Genomic DNA, 19,016 nt, shown 5'->3' with positions numbered 1-19,016 from the left:
TAGAAATATGAGTCTTTTCTCACATTAAACGTAAGTACAAGTCTTACATTTAGTGCAGTTGGGACACTAACATTGTAACTAAGACAAAGTCAACTCCTGTGGATGAAGTGCTTAAAACAAAGAGATGTCAAGACATGCCGGAACACAGAAATGTTTTTCTTTTCAGCTTTTAACCTTTGTTATTAAACATGCAGGATTTGGAAACATAGGAAAGGATCTACATTCTCCAGGGAACATAGATGGGAACTTTCAACTTTTAAAAAGCTGTAACATTGACATTTTAACCATTAACATTTTAACCAGCTGCTTTCATCTAAGCAGCAGATTTTATTAATGCTTAGATGTACATTATGTAAAGATGGGATCTTGACTCCTGGTAAATTCTCTCCTGTGATCCCTGTTCCTGGTGTGTAAGTTCACCTGTTAGCACAAACCGTTTACGGGTCTGAGGAAGCATGTAGACACACAATGAGAGGCTTTAATTGTTCCCCATTAAACTCCGAGCTCTTGAGCATCACGGCTTTTTACAGATCGACGTGAAGAAAACCCACAAGCTTCTCCACCACCACATGCAAAATGAGCTGAGTATTTCATAATTATGACTCAACTGAATGGATTCCTGTCTCTTGTGTAAACTCACTGAACCTTCCTATCTCCTCTACACTGCAAGCAACCAAACAGTGCTTTCAGTGTAAATGTATTTATTTTATTTTACTTTTTTTTTTTTTTTACTACAGACCTAAAGAAAGAACAAGTAATAGTCCAGAGAGGTCATGTCAGGTTGATGTTTGGAACATTTCAATCAAAGTCTAAAAAAAGAGTCATTTGACTTGCTAGTTAAGTCTGTTCAACATATAATCATCCAAAACCTGCCTGTGCCTGCCAGCACAGCATGTTGATCACACCACACTTTGATGTTGCAGTCAGAAACAGAACAACAAGATAGTTTCTCTTCACAAGATAATTTCTTTTAAATTGTGAACTCACTTTCATCATTTTCTAAACTTTCTTACAGCCTTGGTACAAACTTTGCAATAAATGCATTTTTTTTTTTAGCAGTTGTAAAATGTTCCACTGAGAATATTTTTGCTAATCCACTCTTTGCTGACAAATTGTTTGGGAGCCATGCCTTTTTTTGTCTTACTATCACGAATAGAAAGATGTGGAATTTATTAAATGATACTGGGGCTTTAACTGAAACATATTGTTTGGTCAGATCAGATTAAAATTGAGCTTTTTAGTAATTTTATGAGGGTTTGACATGAATAAAGAATGAATGTGTAGAAAAGAAGAAGTTAACATTACTTGTGGTTATTTGGGTTTGTGTTCATGGAGGAGGGTACGTACAACTGTGTGCTGTGGCCAGATGAGATTAAAATAACACCTGAGGTAGGCTTGGTGTTAAACAGTCAATAAATACATGTAAAAAATACTTCAAGCCTACTGTTATGCACAGTGGAGAGCCTGATGCTGTGAGCCTTGTTAAGTCCATGGCATCATATACTCTTACTGGAACATTTCACTCACTGCCACACAAACAGACAATATTTTGAACATAAACTCTTACCGCCTAGAGAGACTAGAGGTTTTGATTCAGCTGAGGAGCTCCTAAATTTGCAGCGTGGAGACAGTGGGAGGTTTAAATCAGACTGACTTGTCCCTTCTTCTATATAAGCGTTGGCAGTAGGTGAGTCACAGCACACCTCATCCTGCCAGGGGACGTCCAGGGCGCCTGAATGAACGGGAGCTCCAGGTCGCAAACACTGAACAGCTAAACACAGAGAGAAAGGAGAGAAAAAAGGGTCAACCGTTTTCAAAAAAATAATAGTTGGTGGCTTTTTATATTTTAAAAGATTAGGTCATCTCAAAAGGTCAAGGTATATATTTTTATTTATTGTATAACCTATGTCAAATTCTATTAGTAAAGAATATGTAAACTGAAATCAAAGACAGTTTTAGAATTTGTCTGTATACTTATTTTCATTTCATCTCCAACATATTTCCAAACATTGTATTTCTGTCATGCCATACATATAAGTTTTATTTCTAAATGATTGGGGAACGGCTTGTATTTTGTATAGCATTTTATCCAGTCCAAAAGACTTTATGCTTCATTCAGTCATTCACACCCTGATGTTGGGAAGATACATTGTAGCCACAGCTGCCCTGGGGCAGTGTGACAAGTGTCTAGCCCAACGACTGAGATGAACAGCAAGAGGATTCAAATGGGCAAAACACAGGTTGCAAGATGAGTCATTTTGAAGAACAGAGTGTGATGTTTTTTTCATCCTGTCAATTGAATAAAAACCATTATTACCACTCACTCATGTCACATTGTTGACCACAAAGTAGTTCTACATTTACTTCTCACTGAAATCTTGTTTAAAGTTCAAGTTGATTCTTCAATTTTTCATGGTAAAAAAAAAGTATAATACTTTTTGTGTGTCTTTTTAAAGGTTTTCTTGGTTCTAGTGGCCTTTATTTGAAAGTAGTTTGACAGGAAAGACGGTAATGAGAAAAGGGGAAAGACATGCGGCAAATGTCGCCAGACCAGGAGTCGATCATGCGATCACCGGCATGACGACTAAAGCCTCAGTACGTGGGTTGTGCTTTGCCCTTGCGCCACCACAGCACCCCTTAATTTTTTCAATGTTCAGTTTCATATGTATGTTAGCACATCCATTTCGTTATCAAGTAGTTTTGCACATCTGGAGAATAAAATTATTGTTTGTTCTTTACAGAGAAGCCCAAATTCAGTCAGACTGAACAGAGGAAATCTGTAAAGAGTTTTTTTTTTTCTTCAAAACAGCCAAGTTTGAAGAATTGAAGACATAAAACATGATTCATTTTATAAGAAAATAATTCAGATGATAAATGGTGCAATCTAACCCCGAGAATCCAGTTGGTCTATTTTACCAGATAATGAATGATTGCTAAAATCCTCTCTCTTGCTAAACTTAAACCATAAGACCACATCATTATAAGATGTAGCAGAGGTGTGACCCTGTTACTAAGGGTTCTGATGTGACTGAATGCAAAAAACACATGGTTATTTTAGACATGATGTTTCAATATAAGATCAAATCTTAAAAATGGTGAATGCCGATTCTGACTTCTGTACTCCACATATAAGTGCGGAGTTCTTCATTCAAAAAACACAAATAAGATTTAAGAAAACATCCAACAACATAACACTGGAAACTGGAAACTCACCAAGCAGCATCAGGAGCACGTGGACCAGGACTGTCAACATTACGGACCAAGTCCTGGAAAGACACACAAGCTGGAACAGTTACTTAAGAGCAATCATTAATAGGAAAACAGACGAACAGGTGTGCCACGGTGATCAACACTGTACCAGGAAACCTGCATTTACTCAGATATTGTAATGATTCATTTTAAATCAAGTGTATGCTTGTAAACTCCTGCTAATACAGGCAGTAATTTAAAGTGTAAGATTCCTCTGTGTTGTGCTGCCAAGAAAGACGATGCCAAGTTCAGTCATCTTTAGACTTCGGTACAGTTACAAATCAAGGCTGACCACAAAAAAAATTAATAAAAATCACCGTAGTCTTTACAATTCAGCTTCTTTTATGAGGAAAGTATTACAAGACTTCAGATTTAGTTATGTTTCTTCTTCAGCTGAAGAGATGCCTGCCTAGCATGTTCTGCTCGTGGTGCTGCATGAAAGGAACTTATCACAACACTTCAGTAAACTTTGTTCTTTTTGTAGACCTCTGAATTTCACAATGTTGTTATGACAGGAAGGACAATGCTGAGCCAACAGCTTATTTTTAACATTGATCTCAAATGCAAACTTGGTATCTTGACGTGGCCAAAAGAAAACCCAGCATCATAAAGAAGCTGGAGCAGGAAAGAGTTGGCTGAGTGGACAAGCTGAAATTTTGGAATGTGATGCTTTATGGTTTTAGGAAGGTGAATTATTATTTTCTCCCCAACTTAAAATGTGTCTGGTCAACTTACCGGCATTCAAATTCCTGGAATTATATGCTGCAGAAAAATATGTGTTCTGTTCAGAAGAGAAGACAGAATGTTTGTACCTGTCATGGTTTTTTCAAGTTTAAATTTCAAGTGCCATAACTTTGTAGGAAAGAATATAATCTAGGGATTAGAACATCATTCCAAAACATCTCATTCAAATGATTGCATAATTTGCTCTACATGCTATCTAGTACTGCAGAAGCCTGTAAATCACCTACTAATTCAACTCAGGTGTGTGGTAGAAGAGACACGCCTAAAACATTCAGGCAAATGGTTTCCGAGAACCGGAAATAAGAAACACATACTGTTTTGAAGCTTAAACGTTCTCACTGTCAAAGCTGCCACAAAAAATCTGGATTTTTGATAACGTCTGTGCCACATCTCAAGCACGACTCAGAGAACTATTCTAAGCAGAGAACCACCAGGGCTCTAATTTCTGGTGTCATAGCGCTAATTTCTGCTAGACGTTCTCTATAAAAAAAAGCATAATCCAGATAAAAACTATACACAATGTCTTAATTGAGAAAAACTTCCACATATACAAGTATGTGTATGTACAATTATTTTGAATTGTGTGAAGATAACACAATTCAATGCAAATTTAAGCGGTTGTGTCAAACACATTAAATCTTTTCACATTACATCATAGTTTTCCATTTTATTTTTCGAAATAAAAATATGATGAAATCCTTTACAATTACAGCTATGGGTTATGTGTCAATCTTTGAACTCCTGGAAACTGTCATTTTTTTACCAGTTCTTTGTAAAACTGCTCACATTCAGTCAAGTTGGATGCCAGATTCAAAACTGGACTGACTAGAAGGTCTTTGACTGGGTCAAGACATGAAAATGCTTTGATTTATACGATTTCATCATAGCTCTGGCTGTTAGTTTGGGGTTGCTGTCATCTTGGAAAGAGAACCTCCACCCCAGTCTTAAGTGTTTTGCAGTCTATAAGAAGCTATTTTTCAACATTGCCCTGTATTTAGCTCTATTGATCCTCCTATAAACTCTGTCCAGATTTCCTGTCTGAGAAAATTAAGCAAGCACGTAAACTTTATGTAGAACCTTTCACATGTCAAAAACCACAAACCTTTACAATAAAAATAAGCATAAAAAACAGGAGATAAAACACTAAAAGAAAAGATAAAACAGCAAGCGTAACATGATATTGCCTAAAACTAGCAAAAAGCCTGTCTGTATTTAAAGACTCTTCAGCTGAAGGAAACAATCTGGAGGCAACAGTTCAAAAGGATTAATTTTCTTTGGTCCTAAAATGCATTTGTGGGACCATTAACTACCCCAGTTTTTAAGGAATGGTGTGTTCAGGGCGAAGTGCAGTATTAGCTTTCCGTCACACATAGCATCCAAGCCATGAAGTTACATTTTGGTCTCATCTAACCAGATGACCTTTTAGCATGTTCACTGTGTTCCCTACATGGCCTATGGCAAACTGCAAACAATTAAGGTTTACCCACAGCTGGAAAAATCTGTCCTTTTCTATTCTCCGTACAACACTTTGGTCAAACTTAAGCGTCGTCTTGTCACTCTGTTATAAAAGTCAGATTTACGGCCTTCTTGACTAACAGTTGTGTCAACAGATTCTTCAATCTGAGCTAAGGATCTCTACTGCTCCTCCAGAGTTAGGACTCCTCGATGTATTACTTCTTAGCAATTTCCTTGCACACCCTGTCAGGTTGGGTGGATGCTCATATCTTGGCAGGTTTGCACTCTACTTTTGCTATTTTTAGACGATGGATTGGACAGAGCTCTTTGAGATGTCCTCAGCTTGTGACAACATAAAAGATGGGAACTTAATTAGGGTAAGCTTCACCTTATAGAGACAATTTATAGAGATCAATGTGTAGCCAGCAGACAGTTAGGTCAGGAGCAAATTTTTAAAGTACATTTACCTATCAGAACAACCCATATTGTTCTGATAGGTAAATGTTTGGGTGCCTCCAAATGGTTTATCAACTTTTCCTATTAATTCTGGTTTGGGTCAATTGAATTTGACCCAATATATATAAACGTGTGCAGGAATCTACTCAGAGACTTAGGTAAACATCATAATTCATATGACTCATCCTAAAACAGACTGGTAAACTTTCTCACACTGTTGAGATTGGAATTTGACACCCCTGTAATAGCACTCCTAGCCGATTTTCAACACTTCCTACACAGGTTTAATCTGATCACAGTAAGAGTCACGGTATAAACAGGAGTAAAAAATTTCTGCCAAACAGATCAAATACCACTGTGTCTTAATTGAGCAACAGAATGTTATTTCTGGGACATAACTGCAGATTGAATTTATTGTATGCATTTGGTTAAGAAAAGTATGTGCGTAATAAGAAAAACAGTTTTTTAAGAGAACAGATGTACAAACTTTGACACTCTGTTAGAATACAATAGTCGTTATTGTTATTATAGATTCTTATTACTATTATTTTTTTTAATCTTTTGATATTTTGGAGGCACAACAAAATTGAGGGTGCTCCCACCGAGCCTTCATACGATAGTCGCCAAAGTCCCAATAACAGAAAACAGTCGATAGATTTCTTGCTACCATTTTCATATATAAATGCATCACAGAGCAACATGGATTTTGATGCTACTTTTTAAGTTGTAAAACAAAAAACAAAAAAATACAACCACAAAAAAAAAAATTTAAATAAATAAATAAAGCTTATGTAAACATACCCTATGCATGGGGATATTTTTGTAATGCCCCATTTCTATATAGAGAGATTGAGATTATAGATTTTTTGGAGGTTCTCATTTAGAAACCAACATTTACTTTCGGGTATATGACACAACTTGAGTTACATGTGAATTTATGCATTTTTATTTTTACTTTTTTGTTTGTTTTACCTGTCCTCTCCTAGTCATGTCTTTATTGTACAGCACTTTGGCCAGACGCTGTTCTTACAAAAAAAAAGGAATGTTCAAAGTGATGTGCTTAGTTTATGAAATGGGAAGACAATCCTTTGTGAGTTTTCTCCACCTATGACTAAATAATGAGTCACATTATCAACAAGTCATATCAAAACAGAAAGGAGTGAGTTGGTTTTAACCTGTCATCTCAGTAAACCCTCTCTGTGCAGAGATCCACAGTAGATAAAGATCTGCATTTATTCATGACTGAAGCTGTAGTCATTGAGTCAGATAGTTGTTAAGAAATAAAATTACAATGACACACCCATTCACATTTACTCACCCGTTGTTATAGAACAAAGTTGCCCTTGCAGATACAGGCAACCAGCTTATTGTTGATTTATGTCTAAGAACATAAATGTGTGTTTTGGAAGTGCTGTTCTAACACAATTTCCTCTGCAAGTCGAGGTGTCTGTCACTGCGTGTAAAGAAAAGCATCTGTCTGCATCCAACTATTGCTGATCACATGCGGTTTCAAATTCAGTGTGTGGCAGCTCTAACTGCTCAGTTGTCACAAAACAATCCACAAGGAATTTTCTTCTACTTAACCATTGCAGACTGTGACGTCCCCCTCCACTTAACGTGGAGGGATCCCTCAGTTATTGTGTTTTGTCCTGAGGCGGAGCAGAGTGGGCGGGACTAGGATTCGCCAGGACCAGCGCGTCATCGCTATAAAAGGGAGTCGGCTTTTCCACCCAGCAAGGCTCTACAGAGGTGGCTCTTCCCTTACCTGTCTGGCCACCCTGTTCTGGTTATGTTTTGTTTGTTTGACCTTTCTTTTCTTTTGCAGAACTTCTCCGGTTATCACTGATTTCAGAGATGCCATCGACCACCGAGGGGGATACCCGCTTGTCGCCGTTTGGCTTTGTTTATTTGTTTGGGTTGTTCAATAAAGAACATATTCTTTATTTGATGGCCGTGTTTCTCTGGCTTTTGTTATGGCTCACGAGTCAGGTCGTAACAAAATGGGGGCTCGTCATTAGTTGAATTCGGTTGCGCTTGGATAGTTTGTTGTTTTTTGTTTGAGTTTGGTTTTTGGATTTTCTTCTGTAATCAGTGTGTTGAGTGTTGATCGTGTGCACCTGTTTGCAGCTTTGGTCCTCTGATAGGCGATAGAGGTGTGGCTCCTTTGGGCTTCATCTGGTCGTTGTCTTGGTAGTGTCGCTTCTAGGTGGTTAGTGTTAACTGTTTATAGTTATCTCGGGAGCACGTCCAGGGGATTCTAGTCAGGCGATCTGTATAGATTTCCTTTCTGGCCCGCTGGTTTAAGGTGCATAACAACCCGCTGCCAAAAAGCGTGAAGACTAGGGATCAGTTGTTGATTAAGTTTTGCATATAGACAAGGGTAGTGGGGATTCCTCAGTCTGCCTATTGTGTACACGATTTAGCGCTTTTCCCTGATTATTGTTTGAGTGCTGGTATTATAAGTGATCATGACTTCTCTCTCTGGATTTTTTGATTCTCCCTCAGAGGAGTTTTTGGAAGATTGCTCAAAAGAGCAGTTATTCGAAATTGGGAAACACTACGGTGTGGAAATTGATGGCCGACGGTCTAAAGAGAACGTGAAGTCCATTTTGGTTGCAAATTTAGTTGAAAAGGACGTTTTACACAAGTCAGTTGGGGAAATTACTTCATCTAAACCTGCTGTTTTACCCCCTGGTTTGACATTTGAGCAGCATAGGGAATTACTGTTGTTGCAGTTTGAGCACGATAAATTCAAAATGAAAGTACAACTGGAGGCAGAGCATACTAGGTTGGAGATCGAAAAGACACGGTTAGATTTGGCTAAACAGGGTGTCGTGTCTAGAGCCTCTCGTTCTCCTTCAGTTGCTTTGGATGGTGCGGATATGGAATTTGATGTTATTGGTAATTTACGTTTATTGCCTAAATTTAATGAACTTGATCCAGATTTGTTTTTTGTGATTTTTGAGCGTGTGGCTGAGGCGCGCAGCTGGTCTGATTCTGCACGTGTGCTATTGTTGCAGTGTGTGCTTGTGGGGCGTGCTCAAGAAGTTTTTTCTATGTTGTCTGACTCTGATTGCCATGAGTATGCTAAGGTGAAAGCTGCTGTTTTAAAAACTTATGAGTTAGTGCCTGAGGCATATCGGCAGAGGTTTAGGACTTGTAGGAGAACCTCTGAGCAGAGTTATCTGGAATTTGCCAGAGATATTACAATGCATTTTATGCGATGGTGCGCGGCAGCACAAGTTAAAACCTTTGAGCAGCTATGTGACCTTGTTGTTTTGGAACAACTTAAGAACTCAGTTCCTGAGGTGGTTGCAACTTATATTTGTGAACAGAAAGCTCAGACTGCAGCTGCAGCCGCGGCGCTCGCGGATGATTACGTGTTGACCCACAAGTCCCAGTTTCAAACAGGGAGCGGTGGCAAAGGGGACACTGGGCGAAGCGATAAATTTTGCCGCCCTACTGCAATGCGTAAGGTGGAAGTTACACCTCCTTGTTCTTTTGATAATAATGATCGGTGTAACTATTGCCATAAGCGTGGTCATTGGAAAATGGATTGCCATCTATTTAAGTCCAGAGCTCCAACATTTCAGTCTAGGCCAGAGGGCGCTGGTTTAGTGGCACCTGTGTTTACAGGTGTAGAGAAACGAAAGGAATCACCGCTCATAGAGCCTTTGAAATCATATTTACCATTTATAAGAGATGGTTACGTATCATTGGCAAAAACTGAAATGAAAATACCTGTGAAAGTACTTAGAGACACTGGTGCGTGTAATTCTTTTATTCAGGCGGATGTATTGCATCTCCCTGAGCACGCTAAGATGGACAACTGTATTTCTGTGAGGGATATGGGTTTGAATATTTTGTTGGTTCCTCTCCACAGGGTGTTTTTGGAGTGCCAGCTTTTTTGTGGAGAGGCTTTGCTAGCGGTGCGGCCTGCGTTGCCTATTGACGGGGTTTTGGTCATTTTGGGTAATGATCTAGCGGGTTCCAGCATGTGGACAGATGAATCACCCACACCTTCAGTTGGCAGCGAGCCGGAGTCTCAAAAGTTGAGTCGACGGGAGGAGAGCGAGCCTGAATTTTCGAATGTTTTCACAGCTTGTGCTGTGACTCGTGCTATGTCGCGCTCTCGGGTGAACAGTGAGAAAGAAGCACAAAATGAAAATAAAGATCACGATTTCTTTTTGCCTCTCGCTGATTTCCCATTTCCTGTCACTCGTACTGATTTGATAACGGAACAACGTGCAGATTTCTCATTAAAAGAACTATTTCAGCAAGTTCGTCCAGAGGGTGCTGTTTCAGACCACGAAGGTGCGTATTTTCTTCGAAACTCGGTGTTAATAAGAAGATGGGTGCCACATTTTGGTTCCGTGGAACATGCTGTGTTTCAAGTAGTAGTTCCCTCTAAATATCGTGAGGCACTGTTGAAAGTAGCACATGATGAGTCTGGGCACGCTGGTGTTAAAAAAACATACGACCGAGTCCTTAGACAGTTTTTTTGGCCTCGTCTGAAGAGGGATATTTCCTCCTATGTTAGGACATGTCATCTCTGTCAGCTAACTGCAAAGCCTAACCAAACTTTGAAACCCATTCCTTTACTACCCATCCCTGTTGCAACAGAACCGTTTGAGCACCTAATTGTTGATTGTGTGGGTTCTTTGCCAAGGTCGCGATCTGGGGCTTGCTATTTGTTGACAGTTATGTGCCAAAGTACTCGATATCCGGCGGCTTACCCATTACGTACAATAACAGCAAAATCTGTGGTGCGTGCTCTTTCTCAGTTCATATCTGTATTTGGTATTCCTCAGACTATTCAGTCGGATCAAGGCACAAATTTTTCTTCACGTCTTTTTGGCCAGGTGCTAAAACAGCTTCGTGTTAAACACAATAGATCTACGGCTTATCATGCAGAAAGTCAAGGAGCATTGGAGCGTTTCCATCAGACTTTAAAGTCATTGCTTCGCGCTTATTGTATTGAACTGGGAGGGATTGGGAGGATGGGTTGATGTTGGCTGCTCGGGAGGTTACTCAGGAGAGTATAGGTTTTGTGTTTGGACACACTGTTAAGGGTCCCTTGGCAGCTGTGGCAGCGGAGTGGAAAGAACCAGAACCACCCCAAAATTTGATTGACTACGTAAATGGGTTTAGGCATAGACTGTATGCAGCGCGGAATTTGGCTAAAGAAAAATTGTCTGTTAGCCAACAGAAAATGAAATCTTTATTTGATCGTCGAGCAGTGGATCGCTCATTTTTGCCCGGGGATCAGGTTTTGGCGCTGTGTCCCATTATTACATCTCCTTTTCAAGCAAAGTTTTCTGGCCCATATACAGTGTTAAAGCGACTCTCTGATCAGAATTATCTTATTGAAACGCCTGAGCGCAGAAAAAACACGCAGTTGTGCCACGTGAATTTGTTAAAGCCTTACTATGCGCGAGATCAGTCTCCTGAGCACATACGCCCAGTTTGTGCAATTAATGAGGTTTATTTGGACACTTCTTCTAAGGAGGAGACTGGTACCTTGGACAGCGCCATGACGCAGGGGCGTCTTTCCAACTCTGAGTCGCTGCAGAAATTGGATGTATTATTATCACATCTTTCTGAACATCATTCAAAACAATTGAGTGAGTTGATTTATAGCTTCCCGTGCTTGTTTTCTGATACTCCTGGGCGTACTACTTTGCTGAAACATGATATTGATGTAGGTCAAGCGAGTCCGATAAAACAACATTTTTATCGGGTAAACATAGAGAAACGAAAATGTCTTGATGCAGAAGTGAACTACATGTTGGAAAATGGAATAGCTGAGCCATCTTCGTCTAGTTGGGCATCTCCTTGCATTCTGGTTCCTAAGCCAGATAATACATTTCGCTTTTGTTCGGACTATAGAAAATTGAATGCTGTTACAAAGCCTGATTCATTTCCGCTTCCCAGAATGGATGATTGTGTGGATCAGGTTGGTTCGGCTAAATTCGTTAGCAGGTTTGACTTGCTTAAAGGTTACTGGCAAGTTCTTTAAAGGACAGAACGTGCACGGGAGTTAGCTGCGTTTGTTACTCCTTCGGGGTTGTATTCATACACAGTTATGCCATTTGGACTCCGGAATGCACCAGCTACTTTTCAGCGATTAATGAATTATGTGGTGGGTGATATGCCGGGTTGCGCGGTGTATTTGGATGATGTAGTAATTTATTCTGATACTTGGGAACAACACATGGAGCGCATTCACGACTTGTTTACTCGCTTGGCGGGGGCAGGACTTACAATTAATCTGGCAAAGTGTGAATTTGCGAAAGCAACCGTGACATATCTAGGCCATGTAGTTGGGCAAGGTCAAGTGCGCCCAGTCGCAGCCAAGGTGCAAGCAGTACAGGACTTTCCTGTTCCTGTTACAAAAAAAGATCTCATGCGTTTTCTTGGTCTGGTTGGTTATTATCGTTGTTTTTGTAAAAACTTTTCTTCGGTAGTAGCTCCATTAACCAGCTTGCTGTCGAAGGAGGCCAAGTTTGACTGGTCTCCTTCTTGTCAGCGTGCGTTTGAACAGGTGAAACAGCTTCTCTGCTGTGCTCCGGTTTTGGCTGCCCCACATTTGAATGCTCCTTTTCAGCTCCATGTGGATGCCAGCTATGTGGGTGCAGGTGTAGTTTTGACACAAGTGGATGACCTGGGAAATTGCAAGCCAGTCAGTTATTTTTCAAAAAAATTTAATAAACGATCAATGAAATTATTCTGTGATCGAAAAGGAGATGCTTGCCTTCATCCTGGCTTTGCAGCACTTTGATGTTTACTTGGGTGGTGGTGCTCCTATTGTGGTATATACGGATCATAATCCGCTTACATTTTTGACGACGCTAAAATGTCCTAATCAGCGTTTGGTTCGCTGGTTGCTCTTTTTGCAGTCTTTTTCTTTGGACATACGGTACGTAAAAGGGCGAGATAATGTAGTTGCTGATGCGCTTTCTCGTGCCCCTGTATTGTAAAACATAATACAGTTTAGATCTGGGGGTTTTTTTTTCGGGGTTCCCTTGTGGGGACCCGTGTTTTGTGGGTGGGGGTGTGACGTCCCCCTCCACTTAACGTGGAGGGATCCGTCAGTTATTGTGTTTTGTCCTGAGGCGGAGCAGAGTGGGCGGGACTAGGATTCGCCAGGACCAGCGCTCATTGCTATAAAAGGGAGTCGGCTTTTCCACCCAGCAAGGCTCTACAGAGGTGGCTCTTCCCTTACCTGTCTGGCCACCCTGTTCTGGTTATGTTTTGTTTGTTTGACCTTTCTTTTCTTTTGCAGAACTTCTCTGGTTATCACTGATTTCAGAGATGCCATCGACCACCGAGGGGGATACCCGCTTGTCGCTGTTTGGCTTTGTTTATTTGTTCAATAAAGAACATATTCTTTATTTGATGGCCGTGTTTCTCTGGCTTTTGTTACGGCTCACGAGTCAGGTCGTAACACAGACCAACATGCTTTTTACAACCAAAACAATGACTATTCTCCAGTTTCACAAGAGGCTCTGTCCCTCTGGTGTGTGCTGTTATTTCTCATCTACGCCATGGCACCTAGAGCGAGCTTTTTGACAGTCCACTGATTAGTTTTACATGGAACAAGAAGGAATCAGGGGAATTTCTGACTTTCACACTAACAAGAACGCATAGAAAACTAAACTGATAGGCTAGGTTGATTTGGAATAATAAAGCTGTTACAAAGGCTCCGGTGTTTATTACTTTGGACTAGGGAGAGGGAGGTGTGCCACCCGGTGGCGAGTTCGTTATTGCACATTCAGCAGCTGCAGAAGCATTATAGCTCTGGGAGTGGAGACACGCAGCTGCTGCTTACGGTTTCGGTGGTCGATGTGCGTTCTTGACTTACTGTAAGTAATTGCTGTTAAATGTACCAAGGCAGTTCATTTAGTAGTTCCGTCTGTATTACATGTTGATGTTATATTCATAAGAGTCGCCGGTTTGCGACCTTTTACTAACTCCACGTGGGTTAGCCTAGTTAGCTATCAGTTGTAGCATTCAATATACGTGTAGTTGGTTTGTGGCCAGCAGATGTCACTGCAGCAACTTGTACGTGATAATGTGTAAGGTGAATTAACGTGGGCTTTAGTTTCTGTTGTGATTTAGACCACATCACCTCACCTCCACATCCACACATCTCCAACTCCAAGCCTGTACTACTGCTGTAACAACCAAATAAAGAGAGCTTCACAAACATGAAATCCCCTCCTCTGTTTGTCCTGATCGACACACAGCGGCGAGTGTAAACATTCCACCAGCCCCAAGTTTAGAACGTAGAACCTTCGCTACAAAAGCAGTATAAAAATGTTGAAATATACAGAAAAGTTCTGAGAATTTTTAAACTGCAAAAATTAAAAGTTAAAATGACTTTAATTTTCCCACAAGGGGCAAGTCCAAAGCACATATTACAAACAGTTGGATTCATGAAATTGACCAATACTAATAAGCACGTAAATAAATAAAAAATGCACTGTGATTTATGCACAGAACGGATGAAAAAAAGAAAGAGTGTGGGTAGAGAAACAGAAGGGAGACAGAATACACTCAAACTGTAATTAAATGTTAAATAGTCCGGTTTCTTACGTCTTAATTGCTGGGAAGCTTCATGAAGGTTTTCTTTTTGCCAAGATCAGCCGGGTGAGTTAAATCCGCCGCGCTGCAGCCACAGCTCACGCCCCGCTGACAGATAGAGAGCTCAGTGCGAGAAAAGTTACCACGCAGCAAGCGCTGCTTGGTTGACGTGGTGTAGAGGGACTGAAGATGGGAGTACTGAGGGGAGGAGGAAGAGTGACAGGGGATCCTGTTATGCCGTGGTGCGTTCAGGAAGCCTCCGAAATTACACTAATTTTATGGGATGTGCATAAACGGAGCGCAGTAGTTTCTTGGGAGAACTCCGAACGACATCAAGCATCTCTTTTTGAAAGATGTGTTTAATTTGAATCAAATCGCATAAAATTATCTGTCCTTAAATTACTTAACCCTGGTTTTGTCTTGCAGGTCAAAAGTGACCCACTAGCATGTTTAGCTGTAGAAAAAAATACAGTAAACTATCTCCTTCCGATTTGAAATTTTATGACTTTCCTAAATTGACCGCGTCATTAGAAAAAGTGATACTTTGTTTTTGTTTATGTTTCCATGTGGGCTGTACACCATGAGGGTACAAGGATTATTTTATGGGTCATTTCTGACCCGCGAATTATAGAAGCATTTAAACACCAGAAAAAGAGTGCAAAGGCCACACACTAACTCTCACCCCTACATACTCCCCTCACCCCCATGGCTTGGGTCAGTTTTTGTTGTTAATCACAATGCATCTCCTGAACCCGAGGCTTCTAATTTTAGCCTAAAATGGTTAGATGGTTGCTATTAAAGGGCAATTACACCTAATTTTTAACTTCTCTGAAGCATCTTTAAGAAACCCTAGTTTAAAAACTGCAACATCATAGATATTTCAAACCTGGATCAGATCATTCTACACTAATTGCAAAATATTTGGCACTCAGTTTGCGATTTGTGAAACCTTTATTTGATTGCAGAGATTCGGACTGACCCTGCATGCACTTTTACAAGTTTTTATTTCTAAATTACATGGTTTTGGAAACTGATGTAATAATGGGACATTCCTGTCACCTTCCTATCTGCATCACTTTTTCTGAGTGTCGATCTGGGACTGCAGGAGGGTTAAGTAAATTATTTCAACATTTATAGACATTTACTTACTTCATGGTACATTTAATTGTTTAATGATGTATTTATTTATTATTTATTTCATTTTGCATACATTTCTAAAGAGCTTGTGATGCAGCATGAGTGTGTTGAAAAGTACTCTGGTGGATACTGTGATGCTAAATCCATCAAGGTTCCTATCCCGTTTTATACTCTCTCTGCATTTATTCTCTTCTGACTGCGAAAACGTGGCGCTTATAAAGACACATGCAGAACCGGATCTCTGTATTCCGGATGATTGCTATTTAAATACTTGTCTTAGTTGTTTGAAAGCATGGACTGTGCAATACAAACAAATTTCTATAATCAGTTGTCTGTACACTGTCTCTCACCCAGTGTCTTCTGGAGATATGCAATTTTTTTTTGTATTTCCCAATATTATTCATAATATCCAAGAACTGGAACTTTTGGGAATGTACATAGTGATTCTTTTTTTAGATTCGTTGTTGGGTTTTATTAAACTCTAGCAGATGTTTGTAGAGCTACACAACAACAGGGTTTGCATACAGTTGACTCTTTTGGGGGAAACGGGAATCTCATAAAAGGGGATTTAAAAAGTAAAGAGCTAAAGTGAAACATTTGGTATGATTTGAAAGTGACCTAAGATCTTTGTATGTGTGTTTAATCTAGGCGCGTGTGTCAGAATGAAATAGTGACTGCAGTCACTATCTGACTATGTGACGTAGAAAAGAATGCGTCATTGTGTGACTTGGTGAAGGGGAGGAGAGTCATTTGCAAGACGATTTAATCTGTCTGCCTCACAATGAGGGGCATTCGCATCCATTTTCCAACCCGCTTATCTTTATTTGAATAGATTTACCTCATCTGTTTTCAGCGCCCCCACATTCCTCTACTGACTGAAAACTGCAGTGACAGTCAGAGTCTGGTAGCCTATGCTTCTACACACATTTAAAAGAAAAGCAAATGTCTGGGAAGAATCTTTCATTGTTTCTTATTAAATTAATAATTTTTTGAGGCTGTGGCAGGCAAAAATCTAAGCTACATTCACCCTATGTCTCACCTGTTGATTGCTGAGCATGGCCGCCAGCCAACCCACAACAGGTTTCGGGTGGCATACAAAATTTCTAACTGGATAATTATCGTTCTTGAAAGCAAGGATCTACATTTTAGAAAGTTGTCCACATTAAATCTTAAACGATCTGTAAAAACATCCTCTTCTGCAGTCAATTCACCTCACAACTTTAAAATAGGAGAGATGTCAGACTTACATCCCGCTACATACATTTTGAACTTAGGTCAAATTTTCAGGTTCACTGATCAGTGTGAGCAAAGCAAAGACACTGCTGCAACAGAAGCCTGAACTTAAATGGAGAAGAAGACTCTTCTCTCTGCTGACATCATTCCAACCTGTGAACAGAATGATCTCATCGTTTCGAAACAAAATTAAATCCTCGGGGAAAAAAACATGGGTTTTCTGAGAGATGTATCAGAACACAAAAATGTTTTCATCTCATTCCACATTTCATATGAAACCTAATAATGTTTTGAGGTTCTGAACAATAAAGCAGCTAAAATATTGTCTTCATCCATCTTTTTACTTCTGTGTTGGAATTACCGTTTTAAGTAACTCAAACTGGTTTATTCAAACAGTTTATTGTTGGTATACTCTGATTAGTTGCACGTGAGCAACCACAGCTCAATACGTTATAGTTTGTCTCAAATTAAACACATTTTATTTTATTAATTGTTTAAAATAATCAGTATAAATGACACCCTGTGCTTTCAGAGGCTCCCTTTTCCTTGGTCACATACTGCTTTTCACTTTCTACCATCAAAATGACTGCACTGCTGAGTTTCCCATGTCTAAAATAAAAGTAAATGAGCCATGACTCAAATATTAGAGCCAACTGTCGAATAATTGAAGCACAAGACAGAGAGGAAACACCTTCAGAGGGGCTTACACACTGAGATCATCCACACACTGAGATCATGATCTCAAGCTTGAGTGACAACACTAACATGGGATGATGTCATCTCTTTTCAATGGCTTTAATGGCTCTGATGCAGCTCCACAGCATCAGAGATTCTGGTTAATTTTGTATGAAATTTAAATTCAAATATAGATAGTAAGAAATATAAATGTTTTGTTACTCTAAAATTTTTATTTCTTTAATATTGATCAAAAATTATATTTTGAGTCAACTGGTAGTGTGGGATCATCCATTTGTAAACTGTTTTTGAAGTGTGACCTGTAGATAAGTTGATAAATACAAAAAAATAGAGAACGAAAAAATAAAAAAACTCCACATGAAGCTTCTAAATGTGTTGTTCTTTCATAATAACCACACAGAAGTCTGCACACGCTGTTCTGCTGATGTTAAATGATAGGGGATGTTTTCCTAGATCTCATGTTTCAGGGGCTGCATGATACAGTCAGCAGGAGAAAAAGGCCAGACTAGGCAGCAGAACTGTTTACAACACTAATTATTGGTTTACAAGACTGATAAGCTATTGATTTGTTATTTTCCTGCCTGGGTCACATCTTGTACACAGTATTCCAAAACATTGTATAAACATTTAACAGATACTAATTGTGACATAATTTTGAGATCTCAACAGAATTTGCACATTTTGTTACACTGTAACTACAAAGTAAAATGTATTTTATTGTAATTATCATAACCTAAAGGTTCCCAAACCTTTAGGTTGGATTGCTTCAGCTTCCAACCCAAAGAAATAAAAGTCAATTTACAATGGGTACAAAGACAACACAAACAGAAAACCCTTCTCTTTCTAATTGTGGATTTGGTTTCTCTTCTGAGAATGAGAGTTCTCAGACTAACATTGGTCTGTCTGCAGAAGTCACTTTCATTTGCCACACAGACATTGCTACAGTTTTCCAGAGTCAGCTTGAATGCATTTTTGTGCTTTGAAAATCAATTGTAAAAGCTTCTGTTTGCAATCACACAAACTGTTTGCAATCACACTAACTGTGTAATTACAAACATGTGTTAACATGTTCACCACAACAGAAAACCTTGCATAGTGACTAAAAACAATGTGACAATTTTACCAGATCAGAGACCAACTATGTGCTTCCAGGAATGCTGCATCTTACATCTGAAATTCAACACTTTTGCTGTAGCTAAGTGTTCTGGTTAATGCATCCAGTTCTATAACATGAAATATGTCAGTAGTTCAGAGCTGTCATCTAGGAAACACATTCTGGTGATGTAAAATTAAAAGATGCAATGGTGTTTTATGTGAAAACAATGTCGTTTTTGTGCCAAAAGTTCAACTGGCAGCTCTTTAAAACATCAGCACAGTGCTTTTCCTGGTGCTGACAGAGTTATGCTGAATCATGTCAAGAAATGTAACCAATGCTGAATGCAATCCCAAAGGTCCAATAT

At 39.5% G+C, this 19,016-nt stretch overlaps 1 protein-coding gene across 2 annotated transcripts in view; it reads right to left on the bottom strand.

Moving 5' to 3' along the window:
- The window catches only part of lepr (leptin receptor), a 37,416-nt gene extending 22,736 nt beyond the window's left edge, over positions 1 to 14,680 (bottom strand). Inside the window, exons 1-3 of one of the 2 annotated variants that reach the window (XM_032572338.1) lie at positions 14,503 to 14,680; positions 3,214 to 3,266; positions 1,568 to 1,771 (exon numbers count right to left, since the gene is read on the bottom strand). In XM_032572338.1, coding sequence (XP_032428229.1) covers positions 1,568 to 1,771; positions 3,214 to 3,253 — 244 coding nt within the window. In that variant the 5' untranslated portion in view covers positions 3,254 to 3,266; positions 14,503 to 14,680. The remainder of the gene's footprint in view (positions 1 to 1,567; positions 1,772 to 3,213; positions 3,267 to 14,502) is intronic. The other variant, XM_032572339.1, reaches the window with a different exon arrangement.
- Positions 14,681 to 19,016: the final 4,336 nt, after the last annotated feature.

The sequence above is a fragment of the Xiphophorus hellerii genome, chromosome 9 (assembly GCF_003331165.1).
Source record: "Xiphophorus hellerii strain 12219 chromosome 9, Xiphophorus_hellerii-4.1, whole genome shotgun sequence".
Taxonomy (NCBI): Eukaryota; Metazoa; Chordata; class Actinopteri; order Cyprinodontiformes; family Poeciliidae; genus Xiphophorus; species Xiphophorus hellerii.
Note: the sequence above shows the minus strand (reverse complement) of the source record. Positions and strands in the feature narration are given on the sequence as shown.